At 32.0% G+C, this 27585-nt stretch overlaps 1 protein-coding gene across 1 annotated transcript in view; it reads left to right on the plus strand.

The window, feature by feature from the left end:
• Positions 1 to 8525: 8525 nt before the first annotated feature.
• LOC134716135 (Kv channel-interacting protein 4-like) overlaps positions 8526 to 27585 on the plus strand; it is a 48699-nt gene continuing 29639 nt past the window's right edge. Inside the window, exons 1-3 of the mRNA XM_063578923.1 lie at positions 8526 to 9242; positions 16032 to 16156; positions 25106 to 25175. Of these exons, the coding sequence (XP_063434993.1) occupies positions 9209 to 9242; positions 16032 to 16156; positions 25106 to 25175 (229 nt within the window). The 5' untranslated portion in view covers positions 8526 to 9208. The remainder of the gene's footprint in view (positions 9243 to 16031; positions 16157 to 25105; positions 25176 to 27585) is intronic.

The raw sequence follows: 27585 nt of genomic DNA on the forward strand, positions 1-27585 counted from the left end.
TCTGAATCCAGTAATATATTGCTGTAAAGTAAAGTTCTTACAACATATATTTTTTTAACAAAAGGGACTTCCGGGAAATTTACAAAAATTACAATTGTTATAGAATTGAATGCAGGATTTTTTTGTAATTCATACACAATAAAAACAAGTGACACTTGTTTTTATTTTGTATGAACAGAGTGACCTTTCCATTTTAAAGCAATCGAGAAAGAGCTTTTAGCTACAAATATGATCGTCACATACTTCATATCGTATAGATCTTAAAAAAACATACAGAGGCGTCAATTCTTACAACATTTAAAAAAAAATAATGTTATTGACATTATTGTTTATTTAATTGTAATACATCATATTATGCATATAGCTCGAATCTATATGTTAATGAAGATGTCTATTTCAAAATAGATAGTTCGTAAAATATTTATAAAATTTCATTAGTTATTAAACATGTATAACCTAGGATACTAGATAATTGTTATAAACTTAAGTTATAAAATGAAATATGTATGATATATTATAATTATGTATCATAATTGTATCATAAAATGTAAATCATGAAAATAAAAATTCATGCACGTACAACTATCATAAAGAGGCGTTAATTTTCTGCCATTCAATAATTCCCTTGCACACACAAAAATAAGGTATATTTTACCAGCAGTCGTAAGCCATTTGATGAAAATATTAGTTTTATTAAATGATTACGCTTAGATAAACCTGCAACATTTTTTTATGGCGTCTTTGTTACTTTTTTTAATGGTTATTTGTATATTCCAGTCAGTTGAGTTGTATGCCTTTGGTATATGTTAACACAGTTTTTGGCTGCTGGATCCCAATTATTGTCACATTAACATATTATGTCTGTTAGGGTTGCTCATTCAAATGAATCATGTCAATATCACAGAACAATAAATAACCTTAATAAAAGTCGGAGGTAAGCTAGCTACACAAAACCAGGTTTAACCAACCATTTTCGTTGAAAAGTACATGTACCAAGTCAGAAAGATGACAAGTGTTTTTGACTCGTTCCATTGGTTGTTAACGTTTGATTATTTCAGTTTTAATGGATTTCCCCTTTTTGAATTTGCCTTGGAGTTTAGTACTTTTTTTTTATTCTTTACAGCAAACATTGAAATGTATGAGATGAGGTACGATTACAAATGAAACAATCCATCAGAGTTCAAATGACATGGATATAAGCAATTACTGTTTAGGTCTTCGATGATGAGAAAAATCCATTTCGTACAGTCAAATATAAATGATCCCGATGTGAAGTGAGTGTGTCTTTATGCTACATTGGTTGAGATGTGGAGGAAGGTTTGAGATCTCACACAACATGCTTACTCCTATTTATCTTTGCACCTGTCTCCACTCTGAAGCCTCTTGCCTTTGTTAGTCTCGCACGTTTTTCAATTTTAGTTCGTTTATGTTTTGGAGTTTATTTTTTTAGTATGACGTCCATTTTCATTGAACTAGTACACAATTTTTTTAGGGGTTAGCTGAGGACCACCTTCGTGCGGGATTTTCTCGCTGCGTTCAAGACCCATTGGTGGTCCGGCTGTTGTCTTCGGTTTATTCGGGTTGCTAACTCTTTAACATATTCCCCATTTCCATTCTTACTTTTATTGTGTAGCTAGATGATGGATTAATGAACGTGAGAATGAGTGAGTGGAAGAGAAATCGCGTGAATGAAAGACTGAAAGACAGTGAGTGAATTAATGGCTGAAATAGTTAGGGAGTGAGTGTGAATGAAGATATAAAGTGAGTTTTGAGTGAGAGTAAGTAATCGGAAGTTAACGATAAACGGAAAAGTGGAAAGCGGGAGAGTGAGCGAATGCTTGATTGGTTGAACAGGAGAATAAGATACTTAGTGCATTGGAGAGATAATGTTTGAGTGTTCCTGTGATCGGGAGAGTAAGTGACTGAGTGTGTAAACAAGTTCACTGAGTGAAATGTTCAGTGAGTGTATATTTTTTGTTTGCCTCCTAATGTTATAGAAGTAATAATAACTTGCTGCCATGCAGGCAATATTTTCATTTCATAATAGCTCCTAAAGTTGTTGATTTTTTTAACCAATAAAACACTGAACATATCTGTTGTCGAGTGCATAGTTTTGTTTCCGTGGAGAAAACAATGTTGATTATTACTGTCTTCAGTTTCATTGCTTTAATGTAAACATAATATAGCTAGTGTCCAACATAACATATTTCTCTTGAAATGATCAAATATGTTGACAGAAACATTGCTTCTTATCGTATATATTATCGTCTACAGCATAAATTCTACCTAGATCATTCAAGATAGTGGTCAACAGCTTCAGATTAAATGACACTTTAAGACAGATTGATATTGTCTAGCTCGGAAATATAGAACGGGATGCCGAGTGTATAATAGTGAATCTTTTAAAGACAAAACATGTTGTTAACCTTCTTATTTCTACTTATAAATGCAATTTTTGACATGATGGCCGGATTTAAATTGCTAGATTTTAGCCGTCAGCATAGTACATACAAAGAGACCAAACAAACGTTGTTCAAATGGGATAAATAATTATCGTACCTTTTTTCATGAGTTCACTAAATTAAATGAACATTCATAATTTTGAATACTTTGTTTCATTCTTTATGTGTTTTTTTCTCGCGTCATAAGTTTATAATTCTATATACGGAGAACGCTTACTTTCAAAAACATTCACAGAAAATATGATCCCATACTTAGTTGCGCTCTTGTTTATTTTTGAAGTCATCAAGTTTGAAGGAATGGTGGTTTATTTGCTTTGTTATTTTTTTACCTATTTTTGTCAAATCCAGATGATAGTGGAAATGTTCTTAATGTCTTTACAGTCACTTGACTGTTAGTGTTGCTATCCACCAATTGCAATTCATTCAAAATTTTGACCAAATTGCAATTTGTTTTATTAAACCAATTGTTCAACTGATCAGAAATTTGAACCAACTGCTGTAGAAAACCACAGTCAAGTCGTGAAAGTGCAAGGTGATAAAATAAAACATACTTACAATCCTATAAGACTTTAACTCCACTTTAATGATGTTATTACGAAATCAGTCTATCAATCTGTATAGTTATATTATAGCCATTACCATACTATTCACATTTTGACTGAACAATTTGTTCAATATTCTGACCAGTTGAACAATTTGATTTTATAAAACAAATTGCAATTTGGTCAAAATTTTGAATGAGTTGCAATTGGTGGATAGCAACACTAACAGTCAAGTCACTGTAATATACAATCTAATCCACTTTCTACGAATGTGACCTTACGAATTAAGACTTGAATGTATTCCTGGGTTTGTTAAAACACGAGCAACATGGCGGGTGCCGCATGTGGAGCAAGATTTTCTGACCCTTCCGTAGAACCTGAGATCACCCCAATTTGTTTTGTGGCCGGTTCGTGCTACTTTTGTCTTTAGTTTTCCATGTTATGTTTTGAGATATATTGTATGTTTATTGGTCTTTTTCTATTTTAGCCCAAAGCGTTGTCTATTTATATTCGACATAAGAGTTTGAATATCATTCTGGTATCTTTCGCTCATCCTTTACGAACATGTTAATTGTTCGTCGGTTATCATGTATATGATCTAGGTTATCATTCTGGTATCTTTCGCTCATCCTTTACGAACATGTCAATTGTTCGTCGGTTAGCATGTATATGTGGATAGCATGTATATGGTGGATAGCAATACCATATACATCCAAAAAGTAAGGCAATCTAGTCCGTTGTTTTTATAGCTATATATCCAAAATGTATAATATAAAGTCACTGAGACTGCACATATGTATATGATCTAGGTTTCAAATTGGTACGTATGAATCTATTCGCATGCAAATATCTCCCCTCTACATTCTGATTTATAATTAACTAAAAAGTAAGGCAATCTAGTCCGTTATTTTTATAGCTATATATCCAAAATGTATAATATAAAGTCACTGAGACTGCACATATGTATATGATCTAGGTTTCAAATTGGTACGTATGAATCTATTCGCATGTAAATATCTGCTCGTTGGTCGGATGGTTATCTCTTTGACATACTAGTCTTCTCCATTTTCATTCCAATGTTATTTTATTGAATCAAAAGCTGAATCATGATGGCAAACAGTTTTCGAAACAACCTAGATTCAGCCGTGGAGAAACTCTTCAATAATTGTTTGAATTCTAGGGTTTTCAAAGATTTTATTTATTTCCGTAAACCTACAATCCCCAGGTTTGTTTTAATGAGACAAATAAAATGTTGATACACACTAAGGAAAAATAATCCATAGATAGTATAGAAAAAATGGGTAATTCCAAGGCCATATCGGAGCAATCGACATTGTTCAATCACAGAATTTTAAGTATTAGTTGCTCTGACTGTTCTTTATTATTTCGTCTATTTGCTTTTAGCCATTGTGTTTTTTTTTCTTTGGAAAATATTTGTTGTTAATAACAATTTCTCCCCTCTACATTCTGATTTATAATTAACTAAAAAGTAATGCAATCTAGTCCGTTGTTTTTATAGCTATATATCCAAAATGTAGGTTGTTCTTTAAAATACAAGTAAGCTATCTAGAGTCCAAATAAAGTGGATGTTAGCAACTGCAGCTTCTTGTAAGGGCTTCAACACTGAGTAAAACCATTAAACCACATAGTCAGCTACAAATGTTCGATATGACAAAATGTGTTACAAACAGTTTAAAAAAATAACGGCCAGATTAATGACAAAACAATAAACAAAAATATACAAATAATAAAAAATATAACGAACAGTAAACAACAACAACAAATGAATTGATATTTTCTGACTTTAAAAGGCACATAAATAATGTGGCGGTGTTAAAGATGTGTTAATGGATGCTCAGGACTCCCTTAACCTTGACACTCCCTTGACAGTGTTGTAACAGCACGACATGAAAATACACTAAAATTGAGTTAGAAATTACTTATTAAATCAACAGATTTGCACTAAGCAATTTCGAAGTGTCACCTTTTTCTCCTTTGGTGAGCAAGCTGGTACAGGTTACGGTTATGTTCATTATTACTCCCAATCATTGGCGTCAGCAGTAATAAAAGAAATTACAAATGTGTAGAGGATCACATGGCAATAAGATGGCAATCTTAAAACACATTGAAAAATTCTTTAAAAGCGACAATATTTCAAAATACAATCTGATACAATAAGAAAGTAATTTATCCATGTGTGAATCACCAAGTATAAACAGCTTATGTATAATATAAAGTCACTGAGACTGTCGATATCTACCATGAACACTTAATTCCTGGAATGAAATAAGAATCTTGTGCGTCCAAATGATTTCGGGACTTTAGTTACCTACACCAGGAATATTTTTGCGTTGTACATTATAACACGCAACGATTTTCTCTTCTAAAAAGTGACCAAATTCATTAAAGCACTTTAAAAACCTTGAATTTTCTATACATCAAAACTAATTAATTATTTTGGACATCTTTTTGAAGTTTTGCAATATAAGAAGTCTGAAAAATGAAAATGCTCTCAAAATGACTGCTTCATTTTATAACTAATGCACTGAGCTGAATATGGAACCTTCCAATGTAAATTTCGATAACGAAATTTGTTTCTATGATTTTTATCTGCACTGACGAAGTGAGACCTTCATTGAGAGAGAGAGATATTTGCAAGTGAACTTTTGTCATATTCCAGGTTGTCAATGTTTTGTCACTGTCAGATTTCTTTAAACGGTCGCTTTTACTAATATAAGCGAAGAACTATCTACAGAACCTTTGAGAAAGGTAACACCTTACCGCTTCTGTTTTTGTTCTTTATAACGCTGGTTGGTTCTGTAAATATATTTTCATTGTAAGTTCATTTCAAGTTTTTAATTACAATAAGCAGTTTTTGAATTTGGGTGTACATGAGAGCGTTCATTAAGCCTCGGTCACACCTTACCGGATAGCTCGAACGGACGCCTAACGGATAAAAAAAAAGTTATCCGTTTTGAGTCCGTTGGTGTACTAACGGACATGTAACAAATGCCTAACGGACACACAACGGACATTGAACGTACGTGAAACGGATACGTACCGGACAGAACGGACGTCAAACGTACATCCAACGGACGAGTACCGGATAAAACGGACACCTAACGGAAGCGTAACAGATAAAACGGATGAACATAATAATCTGAAAATTAAAGGCAATAAACCATCTAAAAATTAAAAGCAATAAACCATCTGAAAATTAAAGGCGCGTCAGATGGATATGGTATCTATGTTATAATTTTTGCTTCTGGGAAAGTGTGGTCAGTAGGACATGTATCAAGGTCACACGTACCAAAAAAATTAAACAATTTATCCGATTTTTTTTACAATTTTACACAAGAGGGTCACGTTAGTTACATGGTTTAGTTGATTTTATTTTTCATAAATTCGGTCATGAGTTGGTCATATAGACCAAAACTGCGTCGTCTTTCAGGACTAAGCCATGGTCGTGTCCACCATCTCCTTTGTCTTCTCCTTCTTCTCCTCTCGACAGCTATAAGGTTTATATTAGGTACATTTAAGTTGAGTCTGGACTGAATAAGAGCTGCTTGGTAGCGAAGACGTGCTCTTACTCCAAGATTCATCACGAATGATAAATATTCATGACACTCAAGAAAATCTGACATACCAATTATTGACATTTCTGTCGCGAAATTTCAATTGACATTTGTGCGTTTTACATCTGGTAGGCATCCGTTTTATCCTTTTTTTCCGTTAATATCCGTTTCACATCCGTTTTATCCGTTAGGCTTCCGTTAGACGTCCGTTAGGCGTCCGGTAGACGTCCGTTGGTGAATTGGTCTCCAGGATCTCCAACGGATGCATAACGTACACGTAACGGATACAAAACGGACGAGTACCGTACAAAACGGACGCCTAACGGACGTCTAACGGACGTTCAACGGACATTTTATCCGTTTGACGTCCGTTCAAAGTTTTGAACATGCTCAAAATTTTCCACCGGACAGAACGGACGTCAACGAATAAAACGGACGCTTAACGGACATGCAACGGATATGGACGGACGCCTAACGGATAAGAACGGACGTCTAAAATTGAAAAAAGTTATCCGTTAGGCGTCCGTTCGAGCTATCCGGTAAGGTGTGACCGAGGCTTTAAGAAGTTAACAAGACGTTACAACATTAAATATTTTAGCTCGGACAAATTTTCACAAGATTCTCATCATCTACTAGAATTCGTCTTTATTATATAAAAACGTTTATCGAAAAAATCTTGCAATCCTTCATAAGACAGTTCATCAAAGTTGGATATAATAATAATGATCGTTATTATAAAACTTATTCAAAGTCAAGTTTGCCCAAGATTCTGAACATAGAAAGTTGCTTGTTCATTGAATAGAATGATTTAAATGGAATGAATGCTAAGGTTTTAAACGGACATTTTTTTAAAAAGGAAAACAATTTCAAATTCGGCTTCTGAATCAAATTGAATGTTTAACTTTTACCTTAGCTGAGAACCGGATATCTACATTGTGTACCTATGTGTTTGGATGGTTCTTTTTGCTCAATCTTATGTGACGTACATGTATGTAGTGAAATGAGACTACGGTCTGTCTGTCTGTCTGTTTGTCGCTTTTCTTTTTTATTAGATATAGGAAGATGTGGTGTGAGTGCCAATGAGACAACTCTCCATCAAAATAACCATTTAAAAAAAAAGTAAACCATTATAGGTCAATATACGGCCTTCAACTCGGAATCTTGACTCACACCGAACAACAAGCTATAAAGGGCCCCAAAATTACTAGTGTAAAACCATTCAAACGGGTAAACCAACGGTCTAATCTATATAAAAAAAAAAGACGAGAAACACGTATAAATTACATAAACAAACGACAACTACTGTACATCAGATTCCCGACTTAGGACAGGTGCAAACATATGCAGTTGTATGATTTCTTCGGCTCTTTTCGACTTATGAGTTTTGATTTTCGGTTTTGCGCTCTTCAGTCTCTTCTTTTAGATTTTCTACTGTAACAAATAATTGTATAATAACCGTGCATCAGATGAAAATTTAATAATAAATTGGTTTCCAAGCAAGTTATTTAACACTTTTCGTGCTCAATGGATTTCGTTGAATATTTAATAATGATTATTCAATTACCATATGAACTCAGATTGAACATGGAATAAATATTATTCAATAGCAAATTGTATATAACAACAAAAGTTTCAGATGTCAAATAGATAATTGTATTTATGTATTTAGTGTCAATTATTTCCCTGTGGAATATCTAATTCTCCTTTCTACATCCATAATGTACATAAAAAATCAATGCTAAATACCAAATTGCAAAATTTGAAGCACCAATATAACTGAATTTTCTCCATTGAAAAGATCTTTCTGATCGATATGATTTTTCAATTTAAGATTAGGGCAAAATATCCAGAGATCAATAATTGCTCTGATTTTCTTCTTTCATATACATATTTACATAACAAGAATTTCCATTAGAATATACATCAACTTCGCATCTACAGCTCGCAATGTCATCCTAATAATTGATAATGATGTATCATCAAAGGAGAATTCCGAACGCACCCGTTAACGTTTTTTACGTATCACTAAACGTGTTCACTTGTTAAAAACAAGTCGTTATTTTCATGTGTTGCATGTGTGTATTTCAACAAATCCATCTGTTTAGCAACGATAGGTCTTACAGTTCATAGAAATAGCTAGGTTGTATGTCTAATCACTTCCCGTAAGAAAAATCTATAACCATCGCATCATTCCTTTAACATAGAAAAAGCTTTTTGGGATTTAACATGACCGGAGGGAACGTAAGACAGTTATGGTTTTGTGTTCTTGAATGTGAGCTCGATTTATAGATTTTATGTTAAATCATATATCTAACTTAAAACGGAAATTTGAGGCCGTGTATCTGTTTTCCGGATTTGTAATCAGTTCATTTAGATTCCGTAGGTTGATTTTGAATAACTAACTGCAGCAGGCGGAACGGTGCTCTAGAACAGTACAAACAAATAAATCAGGATTTTCAATCGTGGCAAATCAGATTTACATGGAAGCTCTATTTTAATCAGCTTTTCTTCCTTATTTTTATGTTGTATGGACTATCAAGGGAACTAATTAAAATGAGTTAATTGTAAAAGATCAGTAAGATGTACTCGACATGTTTAGAGAAATAATCCTCGCTGAATAGCAACAACTATGGGAGCAGTATACGACAAAGTTTTAGATTCAGGTAAGACAAATCATTTTGCTTACATTTTATGTGATAAGAATAATGATAGAAACTTAACATTTTGATGTGTATGCAGATAATTGTTAAAACAAATTAAACTATCTTACATCTTTCAACAGCAAGGCTTGCATGCGTGGTATACTAATTTAGTTTAAAGATTTGAAAATACTGATTCGTAATAAATTATACGAGAAGTCTTTATGAAATCTACACTGGTGCAAATTGTTGCTGTTTATTTAGTTTTTTGGTGTTGCCTTCTTGAGTGGCTGTATATTAACCCTACAATGGTGGCTATTTAAAGAAGCACATTTTCATTCTGATTTCCATTTTTACAAAGTGCATTTGTTTCATCATGGGTTATACTTTATATGTGACGGAGTATTGTTCGTAGTTGGTAGGGTCAGTTTTGTAAATTTTTGGAGCTGTATACTTTTTTGAGTCAACAACTCATTGCTCCAATAATGATTTGCGCCAATCTTTTTTTCTTGAAGAATAAAGGTATAAAGCGCACCAACAATTAATCAAATCGTGTTCACCAATATTCCAGTATGACTTGTCTGAAAGTCAGGCTTGTGTGTATTGCAAATTAAAGTATATTTGAATCATAAAAGTTAGTATACCACCCTTCTACCAAATGGAAAACGGTAAAAACTATCACATAAATAAAATCTACACGAAGACTGATGAACATACATTCTGTCATCTGTTTGTTTACTATCATCATTTACACGTACATGAATTGTAACATGGCTAACAAACTCAGTCTGATTAACATGATAAAAGTATCTTCCTTTGTATGATTTCTGTGATCGTTTATGTAATTTTGTAAAGTTTTTTGTTTTTTTAACATTAAAACGTATTGTAATGGATCTACTAAATCATTCATCTAGGAAACACAAGAACCTTATTCAAGTTTAGTGGTTTCTAATTAATTTTAATATTCATTTTAATATACATTGTTACACGTTACGCTACATTTGTAATGAAATAAACGGTGTAGATGCAGTAACCCATTACCTCAAATCATCCCTGTAAACCACTTACAAATATAACACATTGTATTTTTCATCAAGACTTTTTGTTTATTACATGTTTATTATCTTAATGTTGTATTTTGTTAATTATCCAAATAACTGTGTATTATTTCCATAGACAAATAGCTGATTGAGTAACTTCTTCGTCACAAACACATACTATGCTTACTATGAGAATGTTATCGTTTAAGAGATCAAAGAAATCTAACAAAATAACATTTTACAAGTATCATTTACACGCATTACATTTGGCTAAGAAATTGAAACATTCTGTTTTGTTAATCATTACAAAAAATATTGTTGTTATTATTAATAATAATACTAGATTAAAAGTAAGTTTGGGATCTGAGAAACAACTCTTTTTTTTTAGACATTGAGCGACAAAATTCTGACCATGATTTTCTGCTTAAGAAAATATGAGTTTTCTACAAAATTCTTTCGTCACCATCCCAAGTTAATAAATAAGCTAGAGTACTCCTTTAAAACGTTAGTAACGGTAAGGACGGTTGACTCTGGAATAATAACTAGATTAATTTGATTGTATATGTGAACTTTTTATATATATTTTTTCTTTTGTATTTTTATTGTCACACCATTATTATTTGAAGTTTATACATTATAAACTTATGCATTTGAAGCTTTATATATCTGATGTGAATAAAGCTTTTGAGGATAAGAAAGGCCATCCTATTTAACGCAAATCGTTCATCGTCAAAGAACAAGCAGCAGCACCAAAAAAAAAAAAAAAAAAAGAAGAAAAAAAAACCGAACTAAAAAAAACAACCCATACAAAATCGGAAATATTTAAGCAAAATCAAACAGAATGAAAATTTAAATGATCTCGAAAGCACTATCAAGAGAGAAAGAATCACTACGCTATTTATTGGTGCAGCACTATCAATAGCGTAGGAATCACTGCGCTATTTTTTGGTTCAGTACTATCAATAGAGTAGGAATCACTGCACTATTTATTGGCGCAGCAATATGATTGTAGAGAAAGAATCACTGCGCTATTTATTGGTGCAGCACTATCAATAGAGTAGGAATCACTGCGCTATTTATTGGTGCAGCACTATCAATAGAGTAGGAATCACTGCGCTATTTATTGGTGCAGCACTATCAATAGAGTAGGAATCACTGTGCTATTTATTGGTGCAGCACTATCAATAGAGTAGGAATCACTGCGCTATTTATTGGCGCAGCAATATGATTGTAGAGTAAGAATCACTGCGCTATTTATTGGTGCAACACTATCAATAGAGTAGGAATCACTGCGCTAATTATTGGCGTAGCAATATGATTGAAGAGTAAGAATCACTGCGCTACTTATTGGTGCAGCACTATCAATAGAGTAGGAATCACTGCGCTATTTATTGGTGCAGCACTATCAATAGAGTAGGAATCACTGCGCTATTTATTGGTGCAGCACTATCAATAGAGTAGGAATCACTGCGCTATTTATTGGTTCAGCACTATCAATAGAGTAGGAATCATTGCGCTATTTATTGGTGCAGCACTATCAATAGAGTAGGAATCACTGCGCTATTTATTGGTGCAGCACTATCAATAGAGTAAGAATCACTGCGCTATTTATTGATGCAGTACTATCAATAGAGTAAGAATCACTGCGCTATTTATTGGTGCAGCAATACGATTGTAAAGAAGAGGAAGATACATTTGTACCACGATCTATCGTACGGTACATTAGACCGTCGAAATAAACTTAGACTTAAACACGGTTTTATACAATAACAATGATAACTTTCTCTCAGAACTCGACGGAGTACAACATAACAGCTACATCAGAGGGATTCTTCAGTTTTCACACAGATTATGATGGATGCCAAAAGACTAAAGAACGAATGAATAAATTCGATACTTTTGGAGCTGATGTTCAAAACGTTAAAAAAAATCTGTTTATACAGTGTAACCTATGTTATCAGACACCCTGGGGGACCACAAAAAATGTCAGATGAAGCAGGGTGTTGGCATACGCAGTTGTTTTCTGCAAGGGTAGCCATATTTTGGGACCATTAAAATGTGTCGGTTGAAGCAGGATGTTGGAATACTTAGGTGTCTGATAAGGCAGGTTACACAAGAATTGAAAGCAGTGTTATATAGTACGAAATGATAGCAAGTGATCAACAAAATTTAGCAAGAATCGCCTCATCTTGATGATGTGTTTATCAAGTCAGTAAGCTGACTATTTTATTTGAGGAAAGAGGCCGTTGAACATTCTTGACTGTCCTCAAACGAACGACAAAAATGACTATCCGAAATACTTATATAGCTTTTATTTATAGATGATGTTCAAGCAATGGTCATTTTTGAATCCCAGACTACAGTCTCTGATTACTGAATGGAAAAACTGATAGCTGCTCTATATCCCCTCAGCTAATTCTTCTGTTCAAGCTGATTATGCCCTGACAACATGATAATATATAATTCAATTTATACAGGATGTATAGAGTAAGATCGTCTGTCAAAGATTCACTATAAAATCAGGTCTGCATTCTATATTTTTATTTGCCATTTCTTATTGATGGGGGATTTTAAATCATAGAAAATCGATAACCTGGGCTTTGTTAAAAAAATAATGTTATTATCCCAATTTATACATCTTATTTATAATGCTTTCCCTCCAATTATACCTTGCAGCCAATTTTCTTCTTAAACAGAATATATTAGAACAATAATAGTGTTATTTATGGCAGCAGTAGTTTCGCTAACGACTTCAAAGAAAGGAAGCATGGAAAGCAGTATAAAAGAGCGGAATATCAGTTTTCCACTGAAAGTAAAGAAAAAAAATTAGTATTGTCACGTGTATTGTAGGAAGCAACAATAATATTGTCCTAGACCCGGATATAAAAACTAAGGTAACTTTGGTTGACGGTGGAAAGGAGAATATATAATTCTGGCAAACTATCATCTAAAATGATGGTACAATTTAAATGTAAAAAAAAATCCATTCTAACCGCGCGATTTTTTTAATGTGGCTATCCGAAGTCATGAGCATATAATTTAGTGGTTGTAGTTGGTTGCTGATTGTCATATTTCTTTTCGTTGATTTTATTTGTTCTGTCATAAATCAGGCTTTCTCGTTTAAACTGTTTCACATTTTGTAGTATAGGTGCCTTTTATAACAGACTTTATTATTTTTGTTTTGCTATCTGTTAAAGGTCATACTCGGACCTGCAATAGATAGATCTACGTGATTCGGACTCTTGCAAATATTTGTCTCATTTGCGATCATGGCACATCTGTTTTTGTAAATGTTTTCCCCAGTCCGTGTATCTTTTTCATCCGATTAGGAAGCACAATATTACAAAGAAATGCTATTGAGTTTGTTGTTTTGTTTCTGATATGTCTAGAAATATTATTTATGCAAGATTCTGATTTTAATAAGGAAGTTTGCTGATTAACGATTGTCGTATATGTAAAACAATATGTCATTGTGGTATAATTGCAAATGACACAACTCTTCACAAAAGACCAAAAGCAGAAAAAAAAACTGTAGGTCACTGTAAGGCCTTCAACAATGAACAAAGTCCATACTATATAGTCAGCTATAAAAGGCCTCGAAACGTCAAAATAAATGTAAAACAAGTCAAATGTCGTTAACCGCATAGTATTACACATAATTTGCTTCCAGTGAACAGGAGATCATACATATGTCTTATAAAAAAAACAATGGAACGTTTTCCCGATTGAATAATAAACATATAAATGTTAGGATTTAGGAGATTATAGCAAATAGAACAATATAGTCTTATAAAAATATGTACAAGAGTTTCTTAAGACTAGATTATTATGAAATTGCTTTGACAGTTGAATCTTTTTTCCAATAGACATAAATGTTGTTAATATCGAAAACTCAATACAACTGACACGAATGACCATGGTACTTATATTTCTCAAAGACATAATAAAATAAATTGCGGTGATGCACTTTGCTACAGTTATCATGCTATATTACAATCTAATATAACCAATATTTCCTATTAAAAAATCATATGTCAAAATCATAATGCTGAATTAATTTGAATGGAACAGCCAAGGATTGTAATAGACAAAATATAATATAGAGTGATATTTTCTATATCAATAGTACGTTTTGTGATTAATTATAACTCCATACAGGGCAAATAACAATATGTTATTTTTCTCTGACAATTTTTGTTTCCAATTATGATGGTGTCATTGATTGAAGCCTTTGGTGTTTTTATTCAGAGGCTTATTACTGTAATAATTCAATAATTGTATTAGGTTTTTCTCTTACATACTAGTTTGTGATACACATCTGTTGAACGTTTTAACTGATATAATTTCGTCATATTGATCAATTATGAGACATGAAATAGATTGTTAGCCGATGACATATCGATTTCACAATAAACAATTTGGAAATAACTTTTTTAGTATAGCCAATTTATATTGTTTTTTTTTCTCCATCGATTGAAGCTAACTTGTCCTGTTACTAGTTATAGCAAGTGTGCTTATTCTATTACGACGTTTGGTTTTGCGAGTTAAAATAAAATTAAGAAATGTTTGGAACTCTCAACCCTTAATACAAACGAGATTAGTAAGGCAAATTTTCTTAAAATTATGATTTAGTCACGGCGTCATCAATCATCCGATCTTTGAAGAATTTTGTGATAAATCAATACTGCAAATACTAGATAATCTTGTTTAAAAAAACCACTATACAACATATTTTGCCACACATATTTTAAACAATTAGTTTGTGACAAGTACAAAATAAATAAACAATGTAACCGAAATTCACACACACAAGTATACACAATCATGTAACAACAGTATAAAGTCCAGTCTTCCCTGTCCTCAGATCTGATGACTTTTTGATGTTGGACCCCAAGATATATATAAATACGTACCACTGTAGTATACACCACAATAACATCATCATTCGTTTAATCATTGGTGCCCCCAACCCACCCTGATGCTCCAATTGAAACCGCATTGGTCTTTTATTTACAGTGTCATGAATTTATTTTGTTATTATTTCCAGACGATTACTTGTACCTACAATAGATTGTTACAAAAACTCATTGATATCGTCATTGTTTTTATTTATATTGTACAAGACGTGAACATTTTTATTGATAATTATAGTGTAATATAAATTTTGTGTACAAAGTATAATTCTTCTTTATTTTTTTTATTTATACAACTTGTCATTATTTCGACAAAAACCTTCTTTTAGGTGAAACATCATTATCTTCAATAAGTGCCAAGCTTGCTGCCTTACTCACAAATCTAAATACTTCATCCTAACTGAAGACACTTTCCTCATTGAACTAAAGCTGTAAAGGATAGAAAATCATTCGTTTTGATTTGATTTATAGTTTTGTGCTGATACATGTGAAATGTCGCCAAAATATCTGATGTTATGAAGTTACCGAATACTACAGTTTGAGCCATTCTCTTTCGGCTTTTATAATTATTGGTCGGTGTGAGCCAAGGGAGAGTTCTGAAAGCCTTCCTATAACGTTTTACTTTTACTAATTGTGACTTTGATGGAGAGTTGTCTCATTGGCACTCATATCACATCTTCTAAAATCTAAATACGACACAGGCAAGGTAATTTAAGAATAGTTCGCTGAGCTAAGTGAGTTTTGATAGATCGGAATTTTAATCAGATTGCGACACAATCAAATAACCTAATCTAAAAAGGCGAATTAGATTTTGTGATTTAGACCTGCATAACACCTGAACATTTAAAATTCTCTTTTAGGTGGTGATGACAACGAATTCGAGGTTCAGATTGTTAGATACAAGCCAGAGGCTATCGATTCATTGTGTGAGAAGTCAAAGTTTTCCCGTAAAGAACTCCAGATAATGTACAGAGGCTTTAAACAGGTAACGCACATATGTTATACAGTGCTTGTTTGAATTGTCTACGTCAAACTATCCACAATATAAACTTCTTTTAATTATATGGTTTATTTGAATGAGGGATGATGTTTGATGTTCTTGGCTTTCTTGGTTCTAAAAGCATAAGAACGCCGTCAACTTTTTTTAAAAGATGGCGTGATAATTGATAGTGATTACAATGTTACATCTGTAATCATTGTAAATGAATTTCTAGTCTGAAACAGGCATTTCAATCTTTTTATCATATTAAATAACTAAATATTGAAATGTACAGTATTTTTAAGTAGTCCAGTAATTATTCAGAATGTGTTTGGAAATTGAATCCAATACTTTTGAGAAAATATTCTTTTGTACAGGCGGTCAGTGAGATAATCTGTTTTGCATCTCCAAATTTGTTTAAAAAAATTTCATTTTTTGTTTCCATCAAATAAAGGGATCACCAATGACGATTAATTCTGTTTAATAGATATACTTAAATCCACGTCATGTTGTTTCTATTACATGGTTGTCTAATTTGCCATCATAGGGAAAACTTATCAAAGATAACCGGCATTTAATTTTGCACGCCAGAAGAACATATTAAACGGTTCCATAAAATCCCATTTTAAATTCTTTCTTGATTTCATTTAGGGATCAAGCGCATGCAAATCATAAAACGAAAAAGGACATTTGCGCTTTTGCAATTTTTGGTTTTAATGACTAAAATACTCTTTTATCTTTTTGACCAGGTAGAGTTACATACATATATCTCTTTATGGTTAAAAGTTTAAAAAATCATTGCATTGCACATTGATATATTTTAATAGTTTATACACAGATAAAAGTAAATATTATAAAGGTATAAATAATAGAGAATTATGAAAAAATCAATGAGCAACCAATTGCTGTCAAAACCAAAAGTTAAATAAGACACTGATGCTTATCTGTAATACAAAAGAATGGTGACACATCTGTTTTCAAACAATGAACTTTTTTCGTTACTACCGATAAAAAAGACATACAACTGAAAACAAAAATCGGGAGTATTATGATAAGAACTAATTCCAAATGGATAAATGATACATGTTCTTAATTTTCCTGAAGATTTAGTTTAGGAACCAAATTCTGACATCAACCAAACGAGCTTTCATAATTAAAATTAAAAAACAATGACAAGTTTTAATCACACTATTTTTCAAAAAATTACGTAAACGACATAATCTGTCCCAATGCCTTCACAGATGACAACTTACATTGCTAAAATAGAAATTTTACAAAAAGAAATACAAAAAAAACAACCAAGAACCAGTTGCAACAATTTTTATGTTCAATGACACATTTTTGGTTTTCCCATTGGATACTAATATTGACAAGGCATGATGAGTTCAAGAAGTCTTAATAATCTATTCTCCTTCGAAAATGAATTCTGCTGATACTTAAAAGAGAAACCTTGTGAGAAAGTATTAAAAGTAAATCTGAAATATTGTGTGACGTAAGTAGTAACACAACGCTTGTCGTTTGTTAATGAAACACATTTATGGTCCTTAGACAATTGTATGCGGCTGATAAACAGCCTCGAACTCCCACAACGAAAACTTAATCTTGATTTTTTCTAATTTTGAAATGCTAACAATGGCCATTAATCCAGATAAGCGATAAAGGTTTTATGAGGACATGTAGTCTAGAAGTTCCTTATTCTGAATGCCATTCCACGCCTACCTACCACATTTTTCGTGCCAAATCATTTTATTATCACATTGCATATTAACAAAAAAAGAACATAGTCTTTGTGAAGAAGCTTCATATGGATGACATTTAGTTTTGGAAATAAAAATTATCTTTTTTGATAAAGTGTGCAAAATCAATGCATTATTACGGCATTATAATGTCAAAATTACTAACTATACGAACTTTTTTTTTGAAAAGCATTGTGCGTTACAATGGATGAAAACGAACAAATGTTTTTGAAGCTTTTTTTATAACAAGACAAAGAAAAGTAGAAAATTTGATAGCTAGTATTTTTTTTATTTTGATATAGACTACAGATAAGTGGCATGCTTGGTACTCAAAGTGTTAGGTAATTGCTTAACACTTGACATTGAACAAATCTACGATACACGGTTTTGTTAGATGCCTACAACTGTTAAAACATTTTCTTATTACTCTTTCTCTCGTCTGTGAGGAGGAGAATGAAGATAGCAAATATCTGAAGATGAAAGCTCGGGTTTCAGGTTTGATTTAACGGCTTGTTTTTGAAAATTTATTCAAATATTTAAATGAAACGTTCCTATTTTTTGAAAACAAATAATTATATTTTTGTCAAGACAAACACGAATTACTAAGTAATCGATTTCTTGAATGTTGTTAACTGCTAATATTTCATGTGGAGGTATGTTTGAAAGGTAGTTTAACAAGAATGGTGGTCGGGAATATGGAGTGGTTACGAAAGAGCAGGCTTTGTTGTGTATTAATTGAGAAATGTTGACTTCAATAAAGGCAACAGTAGTATACCGCTGTTTGAAATTCATAAATCGATAGAGAAAAACAAATCCGGGTTACAAACTAAAACTGAGGGAAACGCATCAAATATAAGAGAACCACGACACAACAGAAACACAACAGCAAAATGTAACAGACCCTTCGGAGAGTTGTTGCAAACATAGATAACTTGGATGTTACAAAAACGTAATTTACTTTAAATCTTGCTTATTCTATTGTATTCTATGACATATACAAAAAGTCAGACGTATGGTGTTTTCTCTATACGAAGAAGACATTAAAACAACATTTAAAAAAAAAAGTATAAATGAAAAGTGAAAAGTCATTCAAGTATAATTCAATGATTCAGATTACTTGGAATGACGAATTCTCCAACCATAAGTTAGATGTCATGGTCATATACAATGTTATCTAAACTGTCTTTGATCAAAGTTAAAATCAGTCAATTATTGGAGAAAAAACCTGAACACATCGCAGGCGTGAAATATGCTTTGTAGGCGCACATACCAAGACATTGATTTTCACTCTTGTATTACAAGAACAATCTTTACATTTATCTGATATGTGTTCTAGTATTAAACTATACATGAATTCATTGTTTTCAAATGGTAATTTTAAACTGACCCCGAATCAGCGCTGCTTATATTAGACAATCTTCTTGTGAATAATAAAACCCTAGGAAATCAGATGTTCATTTCAGGTTATTAAACCTGTTAGCTTAATCCAGCTTAATCCAGCTTAAATTTTCTATTTTGCCCTAATCCACTGGTTGAAAATAATAAAATTTAATGTGTTGTTTTTCTCACTGAATTTGATTTTCAACTAATTTTCATTAGAAGCAAGATAATCAGTTATATTCACATCTATGCATAAACTATTTCGCTCTCTAGAAAACACAATCTATAACCACAGTTGTTCTAGCCTTGAAAATTTAACTCATTATAGCTTCGTTAGATCACTCATTTGAATTGAAGGTATTAATGTATTAAACATACATGACGGTGATGTATTGTCATTATACGTTCTCATTTCCTTCGATGGCTTTTGCTTGTAATTTAATTCTCACAATACTCATTAATCTATTCAGGCCCATTACTCATTATGTGCTTTATTCGGGTCGCACACTCTTATAAACCAACAATCTATTCATGGACGAATAACTTTTATTATATTTCAACAATTTAGCTCAACTACTCTAAATAAAGCTAAATGACACTCGATCTGTACATTGTGCATTTTGATAAAAAAAACTGCATTTGTTATATGTTGATAAGATATAAAACACCTATTGTTCGTATCAGCTGAATGCCTTCCTTTAGGACATATAACCATTTAACTAATTGCATTTACGTGTAAATATACAGTTTTAGTAGTATACAAACAAACTGTTTCCTACTATTCACTGTGTTGCTTATAAAAATCAGCTTATATAGATATACGAAGATGTGGCATGAGTGCCAATAAGCAGCTTTCCATCCAAGTAACGATTTATAAAATTAAACCATTATAGGTCAAAGTACGACCTTCAAGACGGAGTCTTGTCTAACACAGAAGATCAAAGCTATAAAGTGCCCCAAAAATTACTTGTGGAAAACCATTAAAACTGGAAAGACCAAAGGTCTTATCTTTATAAAATGTGCCTGTCAATTATTACATAACATAATTTTTAATACATCTAATAACATAGTAAGCTCTAGTTTTCAATTTGCTAAACAAACTCATCATATATACCAGGCTAAATAATAAGGAGCTATTGTTTGAATTAATGGTTTTACACTTGAAATTTTGACGCCCTTAAGCTTGCTGTTCGGTGTGATCCAAAGCTCCGTGTTGAAAGCTGTACTTTGACCTATAATGGTTAACTATTACAAATTGGTACTTGGATGAACAGTTGTCTCATTGGCACTCCTACCACACCTTAATATATCTACATACACGTATTTATGGTACAGCAATACTAAATAAGGTGACGCAGTATGACTGCATATTTGTCAACAATCCGTAATCTTTACCACCAACTACAAACTTAACTTTCATGGTAGTACAAATCTGAATTAGACCATCACTTTCACTTGCATAATAGTTTCAATCTTAAACAACTGATTACCATCTTAATCTGATACTCATGACGCTTTTATTTATGTCAAGTTAAAAAAACAATGTCCAAAACATAAAGACAAAAAGACAAGCTCGTCTTGAGGTTTCTTGTTATACCTTATCAAACTGGCATAGATGTTAATTCAGTAGCATACAACCTTTTCACATGCAGTGAATGAAGGTCATATTTTTGCGCAGTCTTTTCTTATCCTTTTTGTTCCTAAATTGTTGACACAGAGATATAACCCCCTTGTATGTAATTTCATGACTGATGTACCCATATTTTGACTATTTTATTGTTTATTAAACGCATCAATGTATATATAACGGAAATTAATAAGACTATCATTAAAGTGAGAGAGTTAGCGCTATAGAACCAGGTTCAGTCCACCATTTTCTACATTTGAAAAAGCATGTACCAAGTCAGATATATGACAGTTCTTGTCCATTCGTTTTTGATGCGTTTTGTTATTTGATTTTGCCATGTGATTATGGACTTTCCGAATTGATTTTCCTCTAAGTTCAGTATTTTTGTGATTTTACTTTTTTCGTTAGTCAAATGCAAAGTGAAAATGTATTCAAAGTTTATTGACCATGAATAAGGGGGCGTGGCAATATTTTCTCTATTGAAATGAGGTGTACCAGGGCTAGTGTAACGAAATACCAAATATCATTGCAGTTTTTTTACATCAAATTTTAACAAGCTGACTCAAATAAAAACGCTTGGTTTAGTCTTGTTTAGAAAAAAATGAATAATCAATATGAACATATAATCAATTTAGATGCTGTTCATTTGATTTCCATTAAGATACTTATATATAGTCACATTCTAGATTTTAAAAAGTTAGACAGGGATTAAAAGTGTAAGCTAAGACATCAGTGTAGACATTCATTTAGCAACATCTAGGAAAGGAATCTTGTTTGCATGACGGAATTTCTCCAACTAACTGAAAAATATCGTAGAGCACTCCCATGATTTTTAAGTGTTCGACCGACTTAATGAATTGACGAAGATAAATTACTTCTATACAAACTTTCATTACCGACAGTGGTGTATTAGCTGTGAAGTTTTAATGCCAAAATCAATAACTTTACATAATCTCAGTTCAGAAGACATAAAACCGTTCAGATCTTGAATGGTTTTTATTCTCAACAAATCTTAAAAATTGTTATCAAAGGTACCAGGCTTATAGTTTGATACGTCAGACGTATTTTGTCTACCTAAAACTCATTAGTGACGCTCAGATCAAAATATAGTGCAACCAGTTTTAAAAGACCATGAAGGGAGAGCAAAACAGTGGTCTCTTAAGACAGGTGGTCTTTTAATACAGGTTCAATCTCTATGAAAATCACTACAAAGGGAGCTTAAATTAAGGGTCTTATAACACAGGTCTTTTCTTAATACAGATGGTCTCTTAAACATGTTTAACCCAAGTATAAAGTTGAAGAGCATTGAGGACCCACAATGGCAAACACTTCTTTCAAAAATAATCTATGCCTGGTATTTGGAAACAAAACTGCCTTTGATTTCAGCTTTATTACTTTTATTTTCTTTTTTTCTTCTGTTTATCATTTTTTTTTATTATGCGTAGCCATTGTTTCTTTTGCAGCACATTATTGATCTGTATTTACAGTTTATAATTGAATATTGATTTTTCATATTTATGTATTATCAGATATCCGGACTTATTGGAAATGACTGCTCTTTTAATTACCGTTCAAACTTTTGACCCAAACCACACAGGAATATAGACGTTTACATGGAAAACTCCATAAACCACAAAGCTTATGTAACAAAAAAAATTAAATGGAGGCAAAGATTTTGATCCAGCCATTATACCTCATTTTATAGTATTGTGTCGACTATTTTATGACGATTTCTATGAAAAAAAAATGCATGCAGTATTTACTGATATATTTTTTGTGATTATCTAATTCCTCAGTAAATACACATAACAAGTATAGCATTTCCGATGGGTTAGAAATGTTTCTTTTGAAACGGGGATCCAATAATGTTCCCCGTTACTTTAGTGCAATTTTTAACTGGATTAAAGGCAGAATCTTATTCCCTATATTTTAAGTTCGGTAAGGGCCATATTTGGCCCGATTATAAAACTGGATGGTACAAGATAAAATATGTTTTAAGTTGTCTTTCAGACAAGTGAGAAAGTAAAATATAACTACTTGTGTCAAAGTTGTATTCTAAAGAGTTGATGTATACATCCAAAATAGTTCAAAATAAAAGATTTGATGAAGTCGACAAAATTGGCCTAATATCAACTACATTTAGGACCAGGAAACATAGATCGCAGTCGTCGACAAACTAAATATTGAAGTTAATCTTGTAAAATGTCATTATGTTTTCTGTCCAATAATCAATGCAAAATTTACCAATTTTCATTGAATTTTCGTGTGAAATGAAAATGAGTACGGTTAGTGACGTCATTTGTAAAACGCAGAAACGTAAGTTTTCAACAATAAGTATTTATTCCTATCTAGTCAATGTATGAGGTAGGATTCATTGTGATATTGGTCATTAAATCCTAATATGAAATTTAAGGTATAAAAAGAGGTCAATTTTAGGGCCTTATCGAACCTACTCCTTTCAATTACATTCAGATACTTGTCTTTGTTTTGATGCTAATTCTTTAAGGTTCATGACCGGTATATAAAATCTTAAATTAAATGAAATTTGGACCATTCACTCAAACAATTATTAACACCATATATCGCAAAATTGTCTAAACTTCATAAAAATGCAAAGTTTACTGAATAAACTTTGCACACGAATCTATTAATCGTACCACCTTTACATAATTGTAATTTCTCATTAATATCCCATTAAAAAGATTGTAGGTGTATGTATAAAGAAACTTTTTCAATGGGATTCTATTTCATCTTGGCCGATATTGTACCCTCAAAAATGAAGTTACATGTCGAAATTTAAAGACAACAAATCTGAAAGTTCCTGTCACCTTTGAAAATTTGATGAAACACGAAATCGACGGATTTTTTTTATTATTATAAACTGAGTAAATAATGTTCTTTATGATAAGCATCATAATAGTACTGGGAAATTGTTTTAACTGGATGATTTTTGAAGATTCGCATACTTAACATTAAAATCAAAATTAAGGCCAAAAAAATTATGTCCTTTACCAAGTGAGGAAAATGGCCATGGTTATATAAAAGTTTGTTTCTGAGTTTTTTACATTTTAATGTTGTGTTTATGTTGTGTCGTTGTTCTTCTCCTATATTTGATGCGTGACCTTCAGTTTTAGTCTGTAACCCCGTAACCCGGATTTGTTTTTTTCTCAATCGATTCATAAGTTTCGATCAACGGTATACTAGTGTTGCCTTTATTTAGTCCTACAAAATAGGCCAGCAGATTTTTTGAAGCTTAAAATCTCAACGTCTTTACACCATAAACGGTAAAATATAATGAATAAGTATTGTATATTACTTAACAGAAATTGAGACAAGTTAGACCGGTTATTTGTGCAAATATAAAATACCCTTTCCCAATATGCAATTTTAGGTAATTGTTATTATGTTACTTCTTCTTTAAATGCAAATTTCTTGATATTATTCCTAAACTTTGTTCGTGAATTCATAGATGTACGGAATTTGACATATACCAAATTATTCTGTTCTTTGCTAAGAACCGTCTTAAACATGGAGTTATGTGACAGTTTTATGGCCCTGTTGAAAGTTTGGCGTTCATGTATTGATTCTGTGGAATACATTGATACATTTATTATCTATCTTTTCCATTTGAAGAGTTTTTCCGTTTTAAATGGGGATTAACCTTAGATTTACACCAAATATTAATATGTCATAAAGATTGAAACCATTTTATGAATTCCCACATGGATTTACGTGATGAAAATCAGGTGACTGATGTGCTAAATAGGTCAAGGCAGCATGAATATACATAAAAATGACAACTATGAACATTAGAAAAGAAGCCGCTATAGAGGGGTCATGATTAATGGAGTAATATAAAGTACTAAAATAGATGCCTTTTTTCCAATTAGTTAACACCAAACATTATCATCAATACAATATGATTGATATAGTACTGGTCTCTTTACGTCGTGCAATAGTTAGAACAAGAGTAATGCCAGATATGTATGAAATGCATTATATATGTCACAACTAAGTCGTTATACTGTTACGAGATAATACACTATAGCAAGAATAAAACATTTACAAGCACGTTAACTATGGAAGATTGTTTACCTGCTGGGCATGATTATTGTTGTATAAAAATTCCAATAATAAACAAACGAGTGTGAAAGCTGAATGTTTATTTCAATTTGTAAAGATTGAATTTAATTGTGATTTTGTGTTTTTCAGGAATGTCCCACTGGTATTGTTGATGAAGATACATTCAAAGAGATATATTCCCGTTTTTTTCCACAGGGTGGTGAGCTGATTGATTAAGTCATTAATAGTAGCAACTCTGACAAAGGAAATTAGGGACGATCTAAAAATATAAATGTTTTTCTGAATATTTTCGGGATTCTGTTTTATATCAATTAATCTCTCCCGAAATAGATGGATGAACCCAAATAGTGGGTAACATGCAGTATTTGAGTTCATTCTAAAATATTTTATTATATATCATATCTCTGACGATTCTTATATATTCGAGAAGCACGTCTGATGTCCTAATTTTTTCTCCTGGTTTTATGTTATACGTTTTTACTTATAACAGTAAAATTTATTAATACAAATATCAATTTTTCGTGTAGTAAAGAAGTTTTACTACTGAACTGATAATCATACCGGAGACACATACAACCTTTGAGTATATTTAGCAGTCAAAAACTACTTTTTTAAAATAATGCTTTAACATTATAAGTATTAAAACTTTTGCCAAAACATGTGAAGGAAGTTTTCAATTGTTTTATATATATAATATGTTACTAGTACTTGAGAATAAGATTGAAAACGTGATGGATTTGTCGATACGATATGTGATTTCATTTTATAAAGAGTAACAGACTGGAATAATGTCTTCTATATTTCTATTTTGATGCAAATTACCATCAAATAAGACTTGAATTTTTTATAAATATAACCAACCTAACAATAAATAGAATTTAATTAATTAATTATCAATTTGCCTTAAGTTGATATGAGTTAAAATTAATGTCTTTCAAGTACAATGCACTAGTTAAAGATAACGTTATAAATTCAATATCGAATATAAGAAATTTTGAAAGAACTATTTCTTTTTACGTCTCATCAAAAGGTTATGCATATATTATTGACGACAGTTTGAAATTTATTTTGTTTGATATGTTTGTGCGTTATGTTTATTACAAACGTTAACAGTCACAATGTCTTACTACTGATTAAACATAGATTTGTGAGATGTATGTTTTATCGGCCATTATTTATGAAAATAATACATTCGTGCTTTGGTGGATTTGTAATTGTTTTTTAGGGGCCAGCTGAAGGACACAACTGGGTGCTGGAATTCTCGCTATATTGAAGACCCATTGGTGGCCTTCGGCTGTTGTCTGCTCTATGGTCGGGTTGTTGTCGCTTTGACACATTCACCATTTTCTTTCTGAATTGTATTGTCTCTCCGAGGACACTGATTTTGCTCCTGTTTTTGGCGAAGTTCTTTGTTGCTCAGTCTCTGATTTATTGTTTAGATCGGTAATTGTTTTTCTTTTTTTGTCAAGGTTTTGCTTCATTATTTCTGCTTCCCTCATATCGTCTTTTTTGGGAAATAAATTCGAACGATAAATCGGACACCACATACAAAAATCGTTAAATTATACGCGTGTGCATTTAGTATATTAACCATTAACCATATTCTTAAAATATCAGTCCAATATAGCAATATAGCTACTTTCTCTGTTGTATGCTGCTGCATGCCAACTGAGCCATAGACTTTTTTTGTCAAAAAGATTCAATAGCCCTTTCACCTGTTTTTAGAAATCAAAAGGACAAGGTTCAGTTTTTGGCACGATATAAAGCTTTGTGAAAACCTCAGTCGCAAACTACATTCCGAAATATTATGTAACCAAAATGTGCCAAGGTTTAGATTGTATACCTAGACACAGAATGTTTTAGAATCAGATAGGACGCGAAGAGTAAATTTTTATGCTGTTCTACAAAGTTATAGAAAAATGATTAAACTGACTTTACAACATTAATAATGCACAATTAGGGGTCCATATTATAGTAATTGTTTATGTAAGGTACCAAAAAAAAGTAGTTTTGTAATAATTTTAAGATCATAACTATTTCAATAAAGTTATGGTTTTAATTCTCCACGACAAAGTTAACACTAGAATGATTTGGCTATCAATTGAGTTTTTTCTTTAGTCATGTAGGTTGTCAATTGTTTCAGTTCTTATCCAAACTTAGCATTAAGAATTCCGGATGAATGTACTTCAAACGCATGCCAACTACAGAGATTTGTCTATAATATTTTGTGTAGTATTTTGGATTGATAAAACCCACACGTTTTAAAGTATTAGGGCAAATTCTAGTCTTTTTAAATATTCTCCTTCTATCAAGTTTACAAATAAAAAAGATATGAAAAGACCCAAAGGGACTTTCAATCTCCTAAGCTGAACAAAAAAAAGCAACCGCATGGCTAAAAAAGAAAAAGACAAACAAGACAAACAGGTATCTATTTTATATAAAAACACAACATATAAAAGTAAGACTTAACATTACTAATCCAACAAAAACGGGAAAGACGGAAGGCTTGGGGTTGATCTCATGTGCTTCGGAAAGGTAAGCAGATCCTGGTTCACTTGTCGCAAGGTCGTGTTGCTCATGTCATTACACTACCGGTAATACGTCTAATT

This window comes from Mytilus trossulus, chromosome 4 (assembly GCF_036588685.1).
Source record: "Mytilus trossulus isolate FHL-02 chromosome 4, PNRI_Mtr1.1.1.hap1, whole genome shotgun sequence".
Lineage (NCBI taxonomy): Eukaryota > Metazoa > Mollusca > Bivalvia > Mytilida > Mytilidae > Mytilus > Mytilus trossulus.